The sequence below is a fragment of the Pteropus vampyrus genome, unplaced genomic scaffold (genome assembly GCF_000151845.1).
Source record: "Pteropus vampyrus isolate Shadow unplaced genomic scaffold, Pvam_2.0 Scaffold235, whole genome shotgun sequence".
Lineage (NCBI taxonomy): Eukaryota > Metazoa > Chordata > Mammalia > Chiroptera > Pteropodidae > Pteropus > Pteropus vampyrus.
The window spans coordinates 652,882-666,900 of NW_011889016.1; the positions used below are offsets into that span (position 1 = coordinate 652,882).

A 14,019-nucleotide genomic window follows, 5' to 3' on the forward strand; every position below is an offset into this window, starting at 1 on the left:
AGAGAAAGATAAATACCATATGATTTCACTTATATGCAGGATCTAAGGAACAAAAAACAAACTAACCAAAAACAGACTCACAAATATACTGGACAATTAGGTGATGGACAGAGCGGAGGGTGTTTGGGGGGCTGGGAGAATGGGATGAAGGGTTAAAGAAGTATAATTCAGTAGTTGATAGATGGTCACGGGGATGGGGAGCACGGCAGAGGGAACGCAGTCAGCATTAATATGGCTGGGCCAGGGGAGGGGGGGCCGCAATTTGGGGGATCGTTTTATGAACGTTGTAGATTTCTAATCAATGTCCTGTATACTTGAAACTAAATGAATTTATTTTTTTAAAAAAGGCACAATGGAGAGACATGTACTTTTTTACACTGGTGGGTGCAGGATAATATTTACAGCACAGAAATGGTATTTGGGGAACAAGGTAACCAACCGGGAGGGATTCTGTCGTCCCCGTGGGAGGTGCGCCCTGAGGGGTCTGGAGAAGGAGCTTACTCTGACATTTCGGAGGTACTATCCTAGATGTGCAAAGACAATGGACAGGTTCACTTAAAGGCTGACCTTTGTCAAGGAAGCCACAGGCCTAGGATGTGACTACCTGCCTCGACCCGCTTTGGTGTGTTCAGACCGCCTATGCGTTTACATTCGGTCTCTGAGGTTGTAGGGCCCGCCAGGTGGCCTCCGCTGAGCTTGTCAGGTTTCTTATGTGGCCCTTTTCTGGCCACATTACTAAATGCATTCTTGCTGAATGCCGAAGTGCGGCACAGGATTTTGCAGGGCCAGCATGAGCTTGACCCAGAGATGTGGCCAGCTGCGAAGAAGAAATTGATACGTAATTCACCAAGTAGTGCATAAGCAGCTGGGAGACGGAGCTTGGGATGTGAGTCCCCGTGTCCTTTACTTGCTTCAAGTCAATAAAAATTCCTAAAGACGACCCTGTGTCCTTCAGCGGAGCACCCCGAGCCCCAAAACGCTCCAGTTCTGGAACAGTTTCTGTTGTTTTTCAACATAAACTCCGTGGGGCGGGGGCGGTATTGAAGAAAGTACAGATTACTGGAATAGAATGACCAGGGCCCCTCAGCGCCACTAAAGGAGCCAGTGCCAGTGAGGGGCCTCCCGACCGCTATCTCCAGCCGACCCCCGCCCACCGCAGGGAGAGGCGGGCAGGGGCCCAGGGAGGACTGCAACTTGTCCCTGTTTTCCAGAGCTTGGTGGCACTGGATGTTCTTCCCGGTTAGCCCAGGGGTGGCATGAGCTCTCCGGTCTCATCAAAGCGCTCAGGGCTGCCTGCCCGTGGTCCATTCTCCGGATGGCCTTCTCTTGTCCTCTGTCTGTCTCTGACACACACTAAAAACACCATTAGGCATTTATAGAAATGGTAGGTGCTGGTAAAGCCCCGATAAATTGCCGAGGGTTTTCAGAGGAGGGGCAGTTCCTTCAGGGTGGGAGCCCAGGGGGGAACTCACCGAGCGGTGGCTCCGAGCAGGTGGGAGAGGGATTTGTTGACGACGAGAGGGATGTGGACCCCCCCCAAGAGCAAGGCGCTGGAGCCGAGCACAGTGGCTGCTCTGGGCCACCCAGCCTGGGAATCTGGGCCAGAAGCTCTGGGGCCCTCAGACTTTCCCTGTCCCTCACTGCATCATCTGCTCGGTTACTCTCCCGTGTAGAGTCTGCTCATGGCTCTGTTAGGGTCAGGGTCGGCCCTTGGCACGGTGTGTAGACCCTGGTCTCTGCCCTTCACCGTGCGGTCACTGCTCAGCACATCTGTCCCATCCGAAGCCCTTTACTGACTCTCGTTACGCTGAGTGTAAAATCCGTCCTGCTTGGCAGGCCTACCAGCCCTTTGCAAGGTGCCCCTGCTTGAGTCGCATGGCCATCTTCTGTCCCCAAGCTGTCTTCACGCCCTGTGCTCCTGCCACACGTCCTCTTCGGGACCAGGCTGCTCCACGCCGTGTGGCTTTGCCCTCACCGCCCTAGCCTGGGCCACGCAGGGAGGGCTGCTGCGAGGAACAAGGACCGGCCGCCTCTGCTTCGGCAGAGCGGGCACTGGCGGGACTCAGGTTGGGGGGCTCGTGGCACCCGAAGGCCGGGGTGCAGCCTCAAGGATGGGCTGCAAAGCCCCGGAGCTCTGGGGTGCAGCTTTGTACCCCTCTCCTCTCTCTCAGACTGAGTTCGGATCCATGTTGAATTCTGTCCCAGACTCAGATATTTATAGGCGAGCGGGGACAAGAAGTGTCAACAAAGCCGGTTGTCTGGCTATTCATGCCCCCGGAACTATAAGAAGGCCGTGCATGGCTTTCTAGAAGGTCAGCTACAAGTCTCTGTGACATTTGGGGACTTGGGACCAACACATCTTCGAGATCCGAGGTCACTCACAAGGCCTGCTTGACAAAGCGAGGGCAGTCAGATGCGGTCCTGCCTGCACGCAGCGCAGCTCGCTGCAAACGTCCCAGCGATGAAGGATGCTGGGGACGCTCCCGGTGTGGGCTACTGCGAAACATCTGCGCGAGCATGGGAGTGCAGGTCTGTCGCCGTCACGTCTGTGCGCTTCTCTTTCTTAAATACCTGGCAGTAGAGTTTCTGGGTCGTAAGAGAAGTGTTTAACGCGGGAAATTACCGAACAGTTCTCCAGCACAGTCGCGTCGTTTTGCATTGCTGCCTGCCAGTTCCGAGAGTCTCGGTTGCTTTAAAACCAACACATGTATTTTCTGCCTTTTAAAGCGTGTTCCTCGTCGTAGGAGTATAGTGATTCCCCGCTGCCGTTTTAATTGGCATTTTCCTGATTCCGAATAATGTCGAGCATTTCTGTGTCTTACTGGTCGTTCATACGTCGTCTTTTACGAAGTTTCTTTCCAAATCTTTTTCCCATTTAGAAAATTGGGTTGTTAACTGTCAGATGGTTGGGTTGCGAGAGTTCACGGCATTCTCTATATTCTCATATCTCCTGAAAGTGAATATTTTGTTAGTAAACGTATTGTTAGATACGTGCACTGTGACTATTTCTGCCAGTGTATGGCTCGTCTTATATTCTTAACGGCGTCTACCAAGGAGCGAAAATGCATACCTTTTATGGCATCCAGTTTGGTCGCACTGTTCCGACGAGTGCTTTTTGTCTTCTCTTTCCATTTCTGTCGGTTTTTGCTTTATTTGTTTCGAAGCTCTGGTATTAGGTGCATACGAATTTAGGACTGATATGTCCTCTTGAAGAACTGACCTTTCTGTCATTCTGGACTGGCCTTCGCCCCGGGTGAAGCCCCTGGGCTCAAGCCCGCTCGCCGTCAGCATCAGGACACCTGCTCGCTCCCCACGGTCTTTCCCTGGCGCGTCCTTTTCTGTTCTTTCGACCTCTCTGTGACCTTACGTTTGAAGCGCATTTCTTGGAGGCGGTCAGGAGTTCTTCCTTTTTAGATTCTGGTTGACAATCTGCCATTTAATTAGGGTGTTACATCATTTAAACGTGGCGTAGTTATTAATACGTTTTCTATTGGTCCCATTAATTCTTTGTTCTTTTTCCTATTTTTCTGTCCTCTTTGTTCTTATAACTTTTGTATTTTCGGGGATATAAATGCATCGCCTTTCTTGGCCCCTCAGCTGGGCCTTTTCTGTGTTCAGGGGTCTTGCTGCAGTTGTTGACATGCAGCTTCACCGGAGCCCAGGCCGCCTGCAAAGCGGACTGCGTCGCGCGCAGGTGGCAATGGCGTCAGAAAGCACAGTCCCGTTCGGCTTCCCCTTCCTTCTTTAGACCCTACGTTTCCCGTCCAGAGTGCCGCCGGCTCCACATTATCCTCGCTTTAAACAGTCTGTTCTCTTTTAAATGAACTTAAAATGAGCAAAGATATATTTTCTACCTTTACATATATTTATTTGCTCTCGGCTCCTTCGTGTGTATCCCGGCTTCTAGCCGGTTTTTATTTCTTAATCTCAATTACTTCCTTTAGCATTTCCTGTTACGTAGGCTACCGGTGGTGAATTCTGTCACCCTTGCTTGAATGACAATGTTTTTAATTTGCTTCCATATAGCATTGTAGTTCGCTGGGCATTTTTTCTCCCAGCGCGTTAAAGCGTATTGTTTCACTGTCTCCGGCTTGCACTGTTTCTGATGAAAAGCGGGCCGTTACCCCTACGTTTGAGTCTCTGTCTGCAGTGTGTCTATCTCTTCAGCTGCTGTTAGGACGTTTTTAAAAACCGGTCGTTCTCAGCAGCTTGTTGCCAGTGTGTGCAGTGTGGCTTCCCTTGCTTGTCCCGCTTGAGGCTTATTGAACTTATGCAACGCGTGAGTTCTGTCAAAGTTGAAAATGTTGCAGCAAATTTCTTCAAATATATTTTTCTGCCTCCTCTTTTTTGGCTCTAGTTGTATTCACGCTACACAGGTTGATGCTGTTTTTCGCTTTCCCCGCTCCGTGCTCAGGTCTGAATACTTTCTGATGTGATGCGCTGATACTTCTCTGCAGGTTCCAACAGCCGTTAAGCTCGCCCTGTGCACTTTTTCATTTCAGACGTTACATATTTCAACTCCAGGTGTTCCTCTGAGTTTTTTTTTTTTAATTATTTTTCTATGTCCTGGAGAAAACACCACATGGTAAACAAAGATGGTCCTTGTATCTTCCTACAGCGCATCTTTTTCTGTTTTGTGGGGGTGCCTCCGTTTATTCAACCATCTTTATACAGACGGACGTTTGGGTTGTTTCCAGGCTTTAGCTATTAAAACCAGGGCTTTAAAGCATAACCTCGAATGTACATTTTCTCATATATTTTGACAGTATATCTTTGGGACAGACTCAGACGTGGTGGCCTTGACTCCAGCGGCCAAGGCACACGCACTTTTATGGGATGTCGCCACATCTCTGCCCCAGGGGCCGCCACCAGCGCGGTGACAGGCTGGGGGTTTGCCGACCCGGGTGCGGGGGCCGAGACTCGTCGTGGTCGTCCCGTGTGAGCAGGGCTGCGGCCCTTGCGCCCGCCCCGCGCGGCACCGGCTGCTTCGGGCGCGCAGTGGCCGCCAGGACCTGTCATCTCGGCGCCCGCAGGATTCGTTCGGAAAATCGGGTCCTGGTGAGTTTGTGGGTTCGCGGAACCGCGAAAGTGCAGCGTGGGCGCCACCTAGCGACAGAGGCGAGGGGAACAGGACCGCGCCGGGATTCTCGGGGTGGGCACCTGCTCCGGTCAGGCGCGCACGGGGTCCCTTCCCTCCCCCGGGCCACCTCCCCGAAATCAGGGCCATCGCCCCTCCGTCATGGGGTGCGCAGGACTGAGCCCAGCCGAACGGAGGGACACCCGGGCGTGAGCCGCCACGGCTCTCTGGGAGCACGCGCCGTCCTCACGCGGCGTCCCGACCCGCGGCGTCCTGGTCGCTCTTACGCGGACGCCGGTCGGGCGGGGTTGGGCCCAGCCGAGTGGCCTCGTTTAGCTGGATTACCTCGTTAAAGACCCTGTGTCCAAACTCAGTGACACTCTGAGGTCCTAGGGATTGAGGCTTTGCATGTAAAGGGACATAGTTCTTCCCAGAACAGCTCCCTAAAACAACTGCAAGTCCCCCCCGAAAGTGTCACCATGGTCACTGCTGTTTTGAGGGTTAGAGGAGGGGGTAGGGGGCGTGGGGCCCTGTCAGCCACAGCTGGCTCCACAGGCGGGAGCGTTCCCCCCAGGGGGGGGGGGGGGGGGGGGGGGCAGCTTGACCATCCCTGGTGGCGGGGGCAGGGCGGGATGGCACTCAGGGACCACACAGCTCTGGCCTCTCCAGGCAGTCAGCAGGGCCGCTGGTTCCAGCGCCCTCGGTAAGGTACTGATGGCCCGCCTGGCCTCACCGTCACCGGTGTCTGATTTCCCGAGAGGGGGACCAGTGAGGTCACGGGGTGCAGCCGTAGAACACAGCCCTGCTGTCACCTGCTCAAAGCCAGGCTGGCTTTCCCACAGAGCTTTCAGTGACTTAGAGTCATTCCGGGGTTTGCGGTACCTCAGGGAACCTATTTTTGAATAAACAATAGACTGTTTTCTGGAACACACGGTGACTCAGACATGTTCGAAGCCGAGGAGCTCATGGGAATGGCTTTTTGGGGTGGGAGGACGGCGTTTCGAGGTGGCCCTGTCTGACGCCTCGTGCCACTACCCCGTGGTCTGTGCTGACATTGCCCTGCGTCCCAGCCCTGGGCTCTCATTGTTGGTGCCACTGCCCCCTGGACCAAGTGCAGTCGTCACAGCTCTGCACCGACTACCTGGAAACCCAGGTGGAAGGACACAGACCCTCCCAGGAGCGAGGTCACAGGCCACTGGGGGACCCACGGCCGCCTCAGACGTGCTGGAGGTGTGCACAGCGCCCCCCGCAGGTGCTTGATTTCAGCAGAGCAAGAGTGTCCTGTGAAATATGCGTTATACAGGGAAAGACACATACCACGTGACTGTACTCACACGTGGGTCTGAAAAGCCGCCACAGATGAATAAACAAAGCAAACCAGAGACAGACCCCTGGATACGGGGAACGAGCTGGGGGGGGGGGTTGTTATTAAAGGCGGGTGCTGAGTTTGATGAGACTGAGAATCAATGGTCTCTGACAACCAGCAGGACACGAGGGTGGATCACCCTGTTGAGGACAAGCACGTGCCACCCCGAGAAGTGACAGCAAGTCTGCGGGGCCCTAAGGGCAACCTCGGCGTCATCTCGCCGATTCAGCTCAAAGGGACCGGAAAGAAGAAACATCTGTTGGAAGCTGGACATGTGAACTGAACGTATGACGGTGACATGGGACCCTCCCCTCCCGCACGGAGCAGGTGGTGCATCGTCCCTAGAATTAAGGGAGGGGGTGAGTATGTGCTGACCCTACACTTCCCGTATGTGGCGAGTTCATCCTGGTAGGCTGGGGCCGGTCGGAGAGGATACGCGGTGGCCCTCGTCACACTTTGCCTAAGTGACAAATCTGAAATAATGACTTAAAAGAGAAGCTGGACCCTGGTTAACGTCACCTCCACATAAAATAAGCGCCCAGTCGATTCGCTGGAGAGACTTGCTGGGTTGGCCTGGGAAGTGGTAGATTTGGCCTGGGAAGTGGAGTTTGCAGGATTTGGGACATGCTCGTCACAGCGGGAGGCCTTCCCTCTGCCCGTCTCCGCATTCTGCTCACTGGAGAACACGGGCGGCCCGGGAACTGTCTGCATCACAGGGCGTCGGCACTCGACAGGACAAAAAAAGGATAGAGACAAAGGTTTTCTTTATAAATTCTTTTGAAAATTCATCTAAATATTCAAAATGTTGGTGTTTAGACAGTCAGACCAATGGAGCAGAATAGAATCTACAGAAATAGAATTGAACGCAGGCGGCGACTTGGCAGATGGTAAAGGTGGCAAACGACGGGCTTCTGATGCTGATATTTTTGGTACAATTGGCTAGCCCTCCAAAAAGGGGTAAAACTGAATCTTTAGCTCACACGCGACGCCAGAACAACCACCAAAGGGCCAGAGAGCCAAACGTAAAAAGGGACACGTGAGCTCCGGCGGGAAACACAGTGAAAGCCTAGATATCGGGGTGGGGGCGGGGGGGGCCCTTGCCAGCTGCAACTCACAGTTCAGAAGAGTAAATGAAGAGCAACGAATGCCACCGTTTAACGTGAAACACAACCAAAACCCCAGCAAGTTATTTTGTGGCCATTGGCAAACTGCCCCTCAGTTCACGTGGGGACGAAAGGCCCAGTACGACCACGTCTTAACTAGTTACACCTACAGAGACCTTTCCAAAGAGAGCCGCGTTCTCGGGTTCGGGGCGATCGTGGGTCTGGGGTACACCAGGGACACCGGCACCGCCGTGCGTGAGTGGCAGTCACAGGGCCACACAGGTGAAAGGAGTGTCCCGATGGTGTCGAACACAGCACCGCGAGGTTCGTCCTTAGTGTCCTTTTCCTCAAAGGACAAAAGAAGACACGCGTGCTAATGTTTTCATGCTCTGGCTTTTCATTTTGAAATGATTTCTGATTTACGAAAAAAGCTACAAAAGCCGTACAGAGAATTCCGGGCCATCCTGCCGCAAGGCCCCCAGCCCCACTCACGTGGCTGAGGGACACTGCTCTACGAGGTGGTCACATGACTCGCCCGCAGCCTGACCTTGGCGACCTATCCCGGGTCGGGACCACGCTACGTTTAGGTGTCACGTCTCCTGGGCCTGCTCACAGTCCCTTAGTCTTGACACGTTTGGGGGCGCTGGCTGTCCCTGGGTGCACAGGCTCCCAGGCGGGTTTCCTCATGGCCACCGTCGGGAAGGGCCAGGGACCGGAGCCCACAGACCGCCGGGCCCTCTCAACAGGAAGTGCTCTCCCAGCGTGTCATCCGGTAGAGCTTGGTGCCAGGCGTGCCAGGCTTCCCCACGGCAAAGGCACTACTTTCCCTCATCATCTCATGGGCAGGGGACCGAGCCCGCGCCCCACTTCTTGTCACCTTCTGCGTTCTGACGTCAACACGCCGACGAGCCCCGCGAACGGCTGTCGCCGAGCTGCTTGCCAGGCGGCCGTCCCGTCCCCACCACCCCTCTGCGTTCTGGCCTTCTCGCCGCGGCGGGCAGGAGGTCCAGTTTTCTGCGTTCTCATCAGCGGTTGGCGCTGTCGGGACTTCGAATCTCACGTTATCATTACTTACCTCAGCTGTCCATAGCTTTATTTTCCTCCGTCGCTTATCGAGGCAGAACCGATGTAACGTTTACGGTGCACGGCATGATGGCCGGACTGGCGTAAGTTGTGAGCTGACGGCCACAGGAAGTTAACATCTGTCGCCTCATGCAGATACGAAGAAGAAAAAGAATGTTTTTCCTTGTGACGAGAGCTCCTAGGGCGCGCTCCGAGCAGCTTTGTGTGCCCCGCAGCCGCAGGCGCTGTCATCCCTGGGCTGGATGCGACACCCGGGCCTCGCCCACCTCAGAGCCGGGCGTCTGCACCGTTCGACCCCTTCTTCCGACCCGCACTTCTGGTAACCACGCATCCCTCTTTTTCTATGAGTTTGCGTTTTTTCCAGATTACACATAAAAGCGAGATCACGCAGCGCCTGTCTCTGGCCGTCTGATGGTCCTTCTGCGTTTGTGACCCGATTCTGAGGTGAGCGTCACCTTCTCCAGTGCAGAATGGCTCGTGTCACCCTCTGCTGTCGCGTCCTGGAACCCTTAATGAGTTCTGAACGAGGGCCCTGCGTTCTCATCTTTGCAGGGCCTGGAAATTATGTGAAATTATGTACCCGGCTGATTACCCACAGCGTGTTTGCTCGCTCGCTCAGCTCCACGAAGCACACGGGGTAATTCCAGGGTCGCTAACTCATGGCTCCGTGCAAGGCAAACGTCCTAACTGGGGCACAGCGTCCTGTCTGTCTTGCCGCACACTGTTTAAATACTGTTGTCCAGAGATCTGGCTGGCCTGGGGTCCGGTGTCGGGCCATCTCACCTGGGTGCTGGCCAGGTGGACCTTGGCCAGCCTGGTAGGGGGCGCTGAGGTAGGAGGGGGACATGCAGGGCCAGAGGGAGGGGTAGGGCATGCTGGGGACTCAGGCCACGGGTGCCAAGGAGACAGCAGTGCTGGCCCCCAGTGGGGGACATAGAAGCTGAGCCTGGCGTGTGTGACCTACTCCTGCACCTGCTCCCCCAGGTCCTCCGGCTCTAACTAAACTAACCTCCCAGAAGGCAGTGGCCTAGCAGCCCTGCCAAGGGGCAGCCGGAGGGAAGACAGTGGGAATGGCGTGGGCACTCGCTCCCCCAGCACCAAGGCAGCGCCGCCCCTGCTCACTCAGGAGCACGTGTACACCGTGCACGCGCATGCGCACACCGGTGCATGCCCACACACCGGTGCACGCCCACACAGCTACGTCACTCACCTGGCTGCGTGACAGCTACCCTAGCCCGACGCCAGTGGCCGTGGCAGACAGGTGTCTGCGCGCTCAGGCCGCCAGCGCGGGCGGCTCCGCACGCAGCGCCAACGTTGCGCGCGCAGAGTAAGCCCCACGGGCAGAGTAAGCCCCGCGGACAGAGTAAGCCCCACGGGCAGAGTAAGCCCCGCGGACAGAGTAAGCCCCGCGCGCAGAGTAAGCCCCGCGGACAGAGTAAGCCCCGTGGGCGCCAGGGTCGGGGCGGCCCTCCGGCGGGGCCTCGCAGGGGCCCCTGCTCCGGAGACGACTGAGAAGCACCGCGCCCCTGGACGCAGGCGCAGCCACCGTCCTGGCGTGGAGGACCTCCCCGGTGCGGGTCACTGGCATCCGCCCGCTTCCCGGAGGCCCTCGACGCCCTCCACCTGCCCGAGACACACCTGGCTCCGCGGCCGGCGCTTGCGCAGCTTGCACTGCGTGTAACTGAACGAAACCCGCTCCGGGCGCCGCCCTCCTCCTGCCCGCGCGGCGCTTTCCGTTTGTCTGAGAAGAGTCGCCTCGGCTGCTGTCTTGGCCAGCCGTCCACCTCCGCTGGCCCCCTTCTGCAGCCTGGGCGACACTGCCGTCGCCGCCTCGGGGCTGGGGGCCGGCCGGGCGCGACGCGGGCGGGACCACAGAGCGAGCGGGGCTTCCCCGCCTGCAGGGGCGTCGGTGGGGGCCCCTTCCCTCCCACGTCTCCCTCCTCCCGCATGGCAACCGCGGCCGCAGAGCCTCTTCTGCATCCCGCTGGCTGTGCTCACGCCGGGCTCTGCCTACGGTGGCGCCCGTGCGTCTGCTGGGGCGGTTATTGGAGCCAGGGGACTCCCCGGTGGGCTGTGACACCCCCAGGGCACGGCCAGGTCTCCCAGGCCGGCTGCGTCCCCGCCAGGCACCTGGTAGGATGTCCCGTGTGTTCAGTGAGTGGCAAAGCGGGGAGAGGAGGCGGAGGGCCCGGGCGGCCTGACCCCCGCCTGCAGCCGGGAGTCCCAGGCCGGCCCGGCAGGGCTGCTTCCCTCCCATCGGGAGGAGGCTGCTCCGGGACCCCGCGGCGCCCGCCTCGCTGTCCCGAGGCTCTTGCGCATCCCGCCCCCACCATCTTCACCCTTATGTTCACTCGGCGGCTCCTAGTGAGCGTCTGAGTCCAAACTTCCACGCCCGCGAGGGCACCAGTGCTGTGGCCCCCCTTCCAGCATGCCTCGTCACCTATCTGCACAAAGACCCCATCTCCAAATAATGTCACCTGACAGCCCTGGGGACCAGGACCCCAGCACACGAACTTGGGGGCAAATGCGGCCCTGCCAGGAGTGACCATCGTGTGTGGGGGGGGTGGAGACCGTGAGGAGTGTCCCCGGCTGCCCAGTCGTCCTCTCCCTGGGCCTCCTGGCCGGGCGCTGTCTTGAGCCGCCACTCAGCGTGTCCTCCCTGGCTGAGCGCTGAGCACATGTGGACCCTGCTGGCCCCGGGGCCTGAACACAGGAAGGGCAGTGGTCGCCAGGGCCCCCAAGCACTCAGACGCCCGGCTGGGGGGCGCTCCTCCGGGGACACGGAGCCCTCTGGCCTGCAGTGACCTGCAGCGGCCCTGAGCGCCCTCCTGGCCCCGTTTGTCCCCTGCTGCTGCTGGTCACTGAGACCCACGGGGCACTGCAGCCCACTGGGAAGACTGTCGGGGGCGAGGGCGGGAGGGGCCTGAGCCGTGTCCTGAGTCCCAGGAGTGGCTGGGCAATCGGCCCCTGCCTGGGATGGCTGGGTGGTGTTTTGACTCCAGCCAGGAGCAGCCAGGAGGAAGGCAGCGGGCTCGGGGCGGGCGTGGGGTGTGGCCTCAGGGTGAAGCGCCCTCTGTCTGGTGTCGGCACCAGCGGGAGCTCCCGGGCTCTGCCGGTCGCCCCCTGGGACCCCACAGGTGTGGGTGGCAGGAAGTTCTCCCCTTCACCAGGCAGGCGTCCAGTGGGGGTGCTGGCCTGTGGAAGGCACACGTCAAAGGGGTCCCGGTCAGCTGCTGTGGACACTTTTGTGGCTCTACCTGGCAAAGCCACGTGCCCAGTGCCTATTGGTGCCCGTGGGTTCCCGGCACCTTGGCCAAACCAGCAGGGAACGTGTCGGAGTGACCGACACTACCCACAGAGCAATGACAGTGCTGTGGTCAGACACAGAGTAACAGCTGGCTTACCGATCCAGAGACTTGCGTTTCTAGGTAGGAATCGGAGGACTAGTGACCGGGCTGGAGACAGCGTGTCGCCCCTGGCCGCAGTGAGGTGGGCTCGGCTGAGTCACCGTGCGGAGCTGCCAGAGACAGCGATGCGCTCACCGCCCCGTCACCCGGGCTGCTCTGGGCACGTCCCGCTCTAACTCACTTTTCCTTCAAAACCTGGAGCCCGGCCAGCGGGCCCCTGAGGCCAGGCGGTCAGGGGTCTCACTGTGGAGTGGCAGAGCCAGCCACCGACCTGGGCAGCGGGCCCCAGCCCTGCCTAACACCCTCCCGCTTCCTCCTCAGACCCCCCTGAGTGGACGGCGTGCGGGGCGGAGCGTGGGGTCCCAGCACCCCATTGAGACATAGCAGCGAGGGGGCACCTCGGAGCGCCGCCACGCGGAACGGATCCGTAGGCGAGTTCCCCTATCTTCACCTAAGCTTTTAAAAGGGTCGTTTTGTGGGGTGACAGGACATTTTCGAATTGTAGGTTTAGTTTCTCTGTGTGAGAAAGGCTTAAGGGGTCTCAGAACGTCTAACAGCTGACGGGCGGTGATGCATCTTCGAATACGTCTGTGGAAAAGCTACTCAAATCCGAACCTTTGATCCAGACGGGGAATAGCTCCCGCGATGGCCCGTGGGGTTTGCCGGCTGCGCACACAGTTTGAATGGGGATATGGAAAATGCGTTTACCATTCAAATTTCAACCCAGTAAATGTTCTGTCTGACGCAACCCTTCGTCTACACAACAAATAACTTAAGGCAAGAGGAACTTAGCTCCGGAATAAGTAAAATTATTTAAATTCTAGGTAAATACATTGAGTGCACGGGTGGCTTGACTTTTAAAGTTCAGTTACATAAACGGAAGTTTTATGCATTCGATTTGGGAGAGCGCGTTTTCCGAGCAAATAGGGTTTGTGGTATTTTGCGCTCAAGGACCCCGGAGGAGGCTGGTGTCCTCAAAGGGACAGCCTCCCATGCGCAGGCCACCCCTGCAGATGGAGGGCAGGGGGCTGCTGGGGGCAGAATGTCCTGGCGTCCACATTGCTGTGACCCGTCCACACCTAGCAGGTCTGCACTGCTGGCTGTGCCCTGGAGTCCCAGGTTCCCACTGCAGACAGCCGTACACAGCACACTAAGGGGCCTCCTACACAGAGAAACAGGGTCACACAGCACCCCCAGTTCGCTGGACACCGTCGCAGTTCCACTGCGTCACACGTCAGCTGCCACCTTCTCTGCTGCCCCAGGGACAAGTGAGGTCTGCTCTTCTCAAATCCCCTGCCACCTTGCCCGTGGGGACCCCATGTGCCACTTGGGAGGTGCCTGCTCTGGGCCTCACCCCTCCCCAGCTCAGGGCTCCGCTCACTGGCCTGCTTGGAGGGGCAGAGTGCGGCCCCCTGGGGGCTGTGGGCACCGCTGGGAGATGATCACTCGGCACGGCAAGGCCAGGCCGCTGGGTCTTTGAGCCTGACCTGCAAAGGCCTGTCTCCCCCTCCCCTCCCTCAGTCTCTGTCTGTGTCTCTGTCCCTCCCTCAGTCTGTCTCTCTCTCCATCTCTCTGTCTCTCTCTCTCTCATGCACACACACACACACACACACACACACACACACACACACCCTTGAAACATGTTTCACAAAACAGAACTTGCCCTTCCCAGGTGCACTGACTGATATTTCCATTTTGTTAAAATGCTAACAGGCATCGAGCCAGACTCACTGAATCGAAGTACTCTGACATTTTCCTTCCACGGCCGGGCACGAGGGCCACCTTGCTCAGCGTGAGGATCACCTGAAGAGCCATCAGGTGGCTGCCCCTACCTGGCTGCCCCCCACCTACCAAGGGGCTAGTGGCCCGGCGGGGCGGGGCGGGGCGGGGCGGGGCGGCTCCCTGCCCTGGCATCTTGCCCAGCTGCGGGCGAGCCTCCGTGCGGCTGGGCAGGTTGGCACCGGAGCACTGGGGTTGGTTCTC

General features: G+C 58.0%; 1 protein-coding gene across 1 annotated transcript in view; it reads right to left on the reverse strand.

Moving 5' to 3' along the window:
• Positions 1–2,493: 2,493 nt before the first annotated feature.
• SLC6A3 (solute carrier family 6 member 3) overlaps positions 2,494–14,019 on the reverse strand; it is a 66,074-nt gene continuing 54,548 nt past the window's right edge. Inside the window, 2 exon segments of the mRNA XM_023519756.1 lie at positions 2,494–2,586; positions 4,828–5,106. Of these exon segments, the coding sequence (XP_023375524.1) occupies positions 2,494–2,586; positions 4,828–5,106 (372 nt within the window).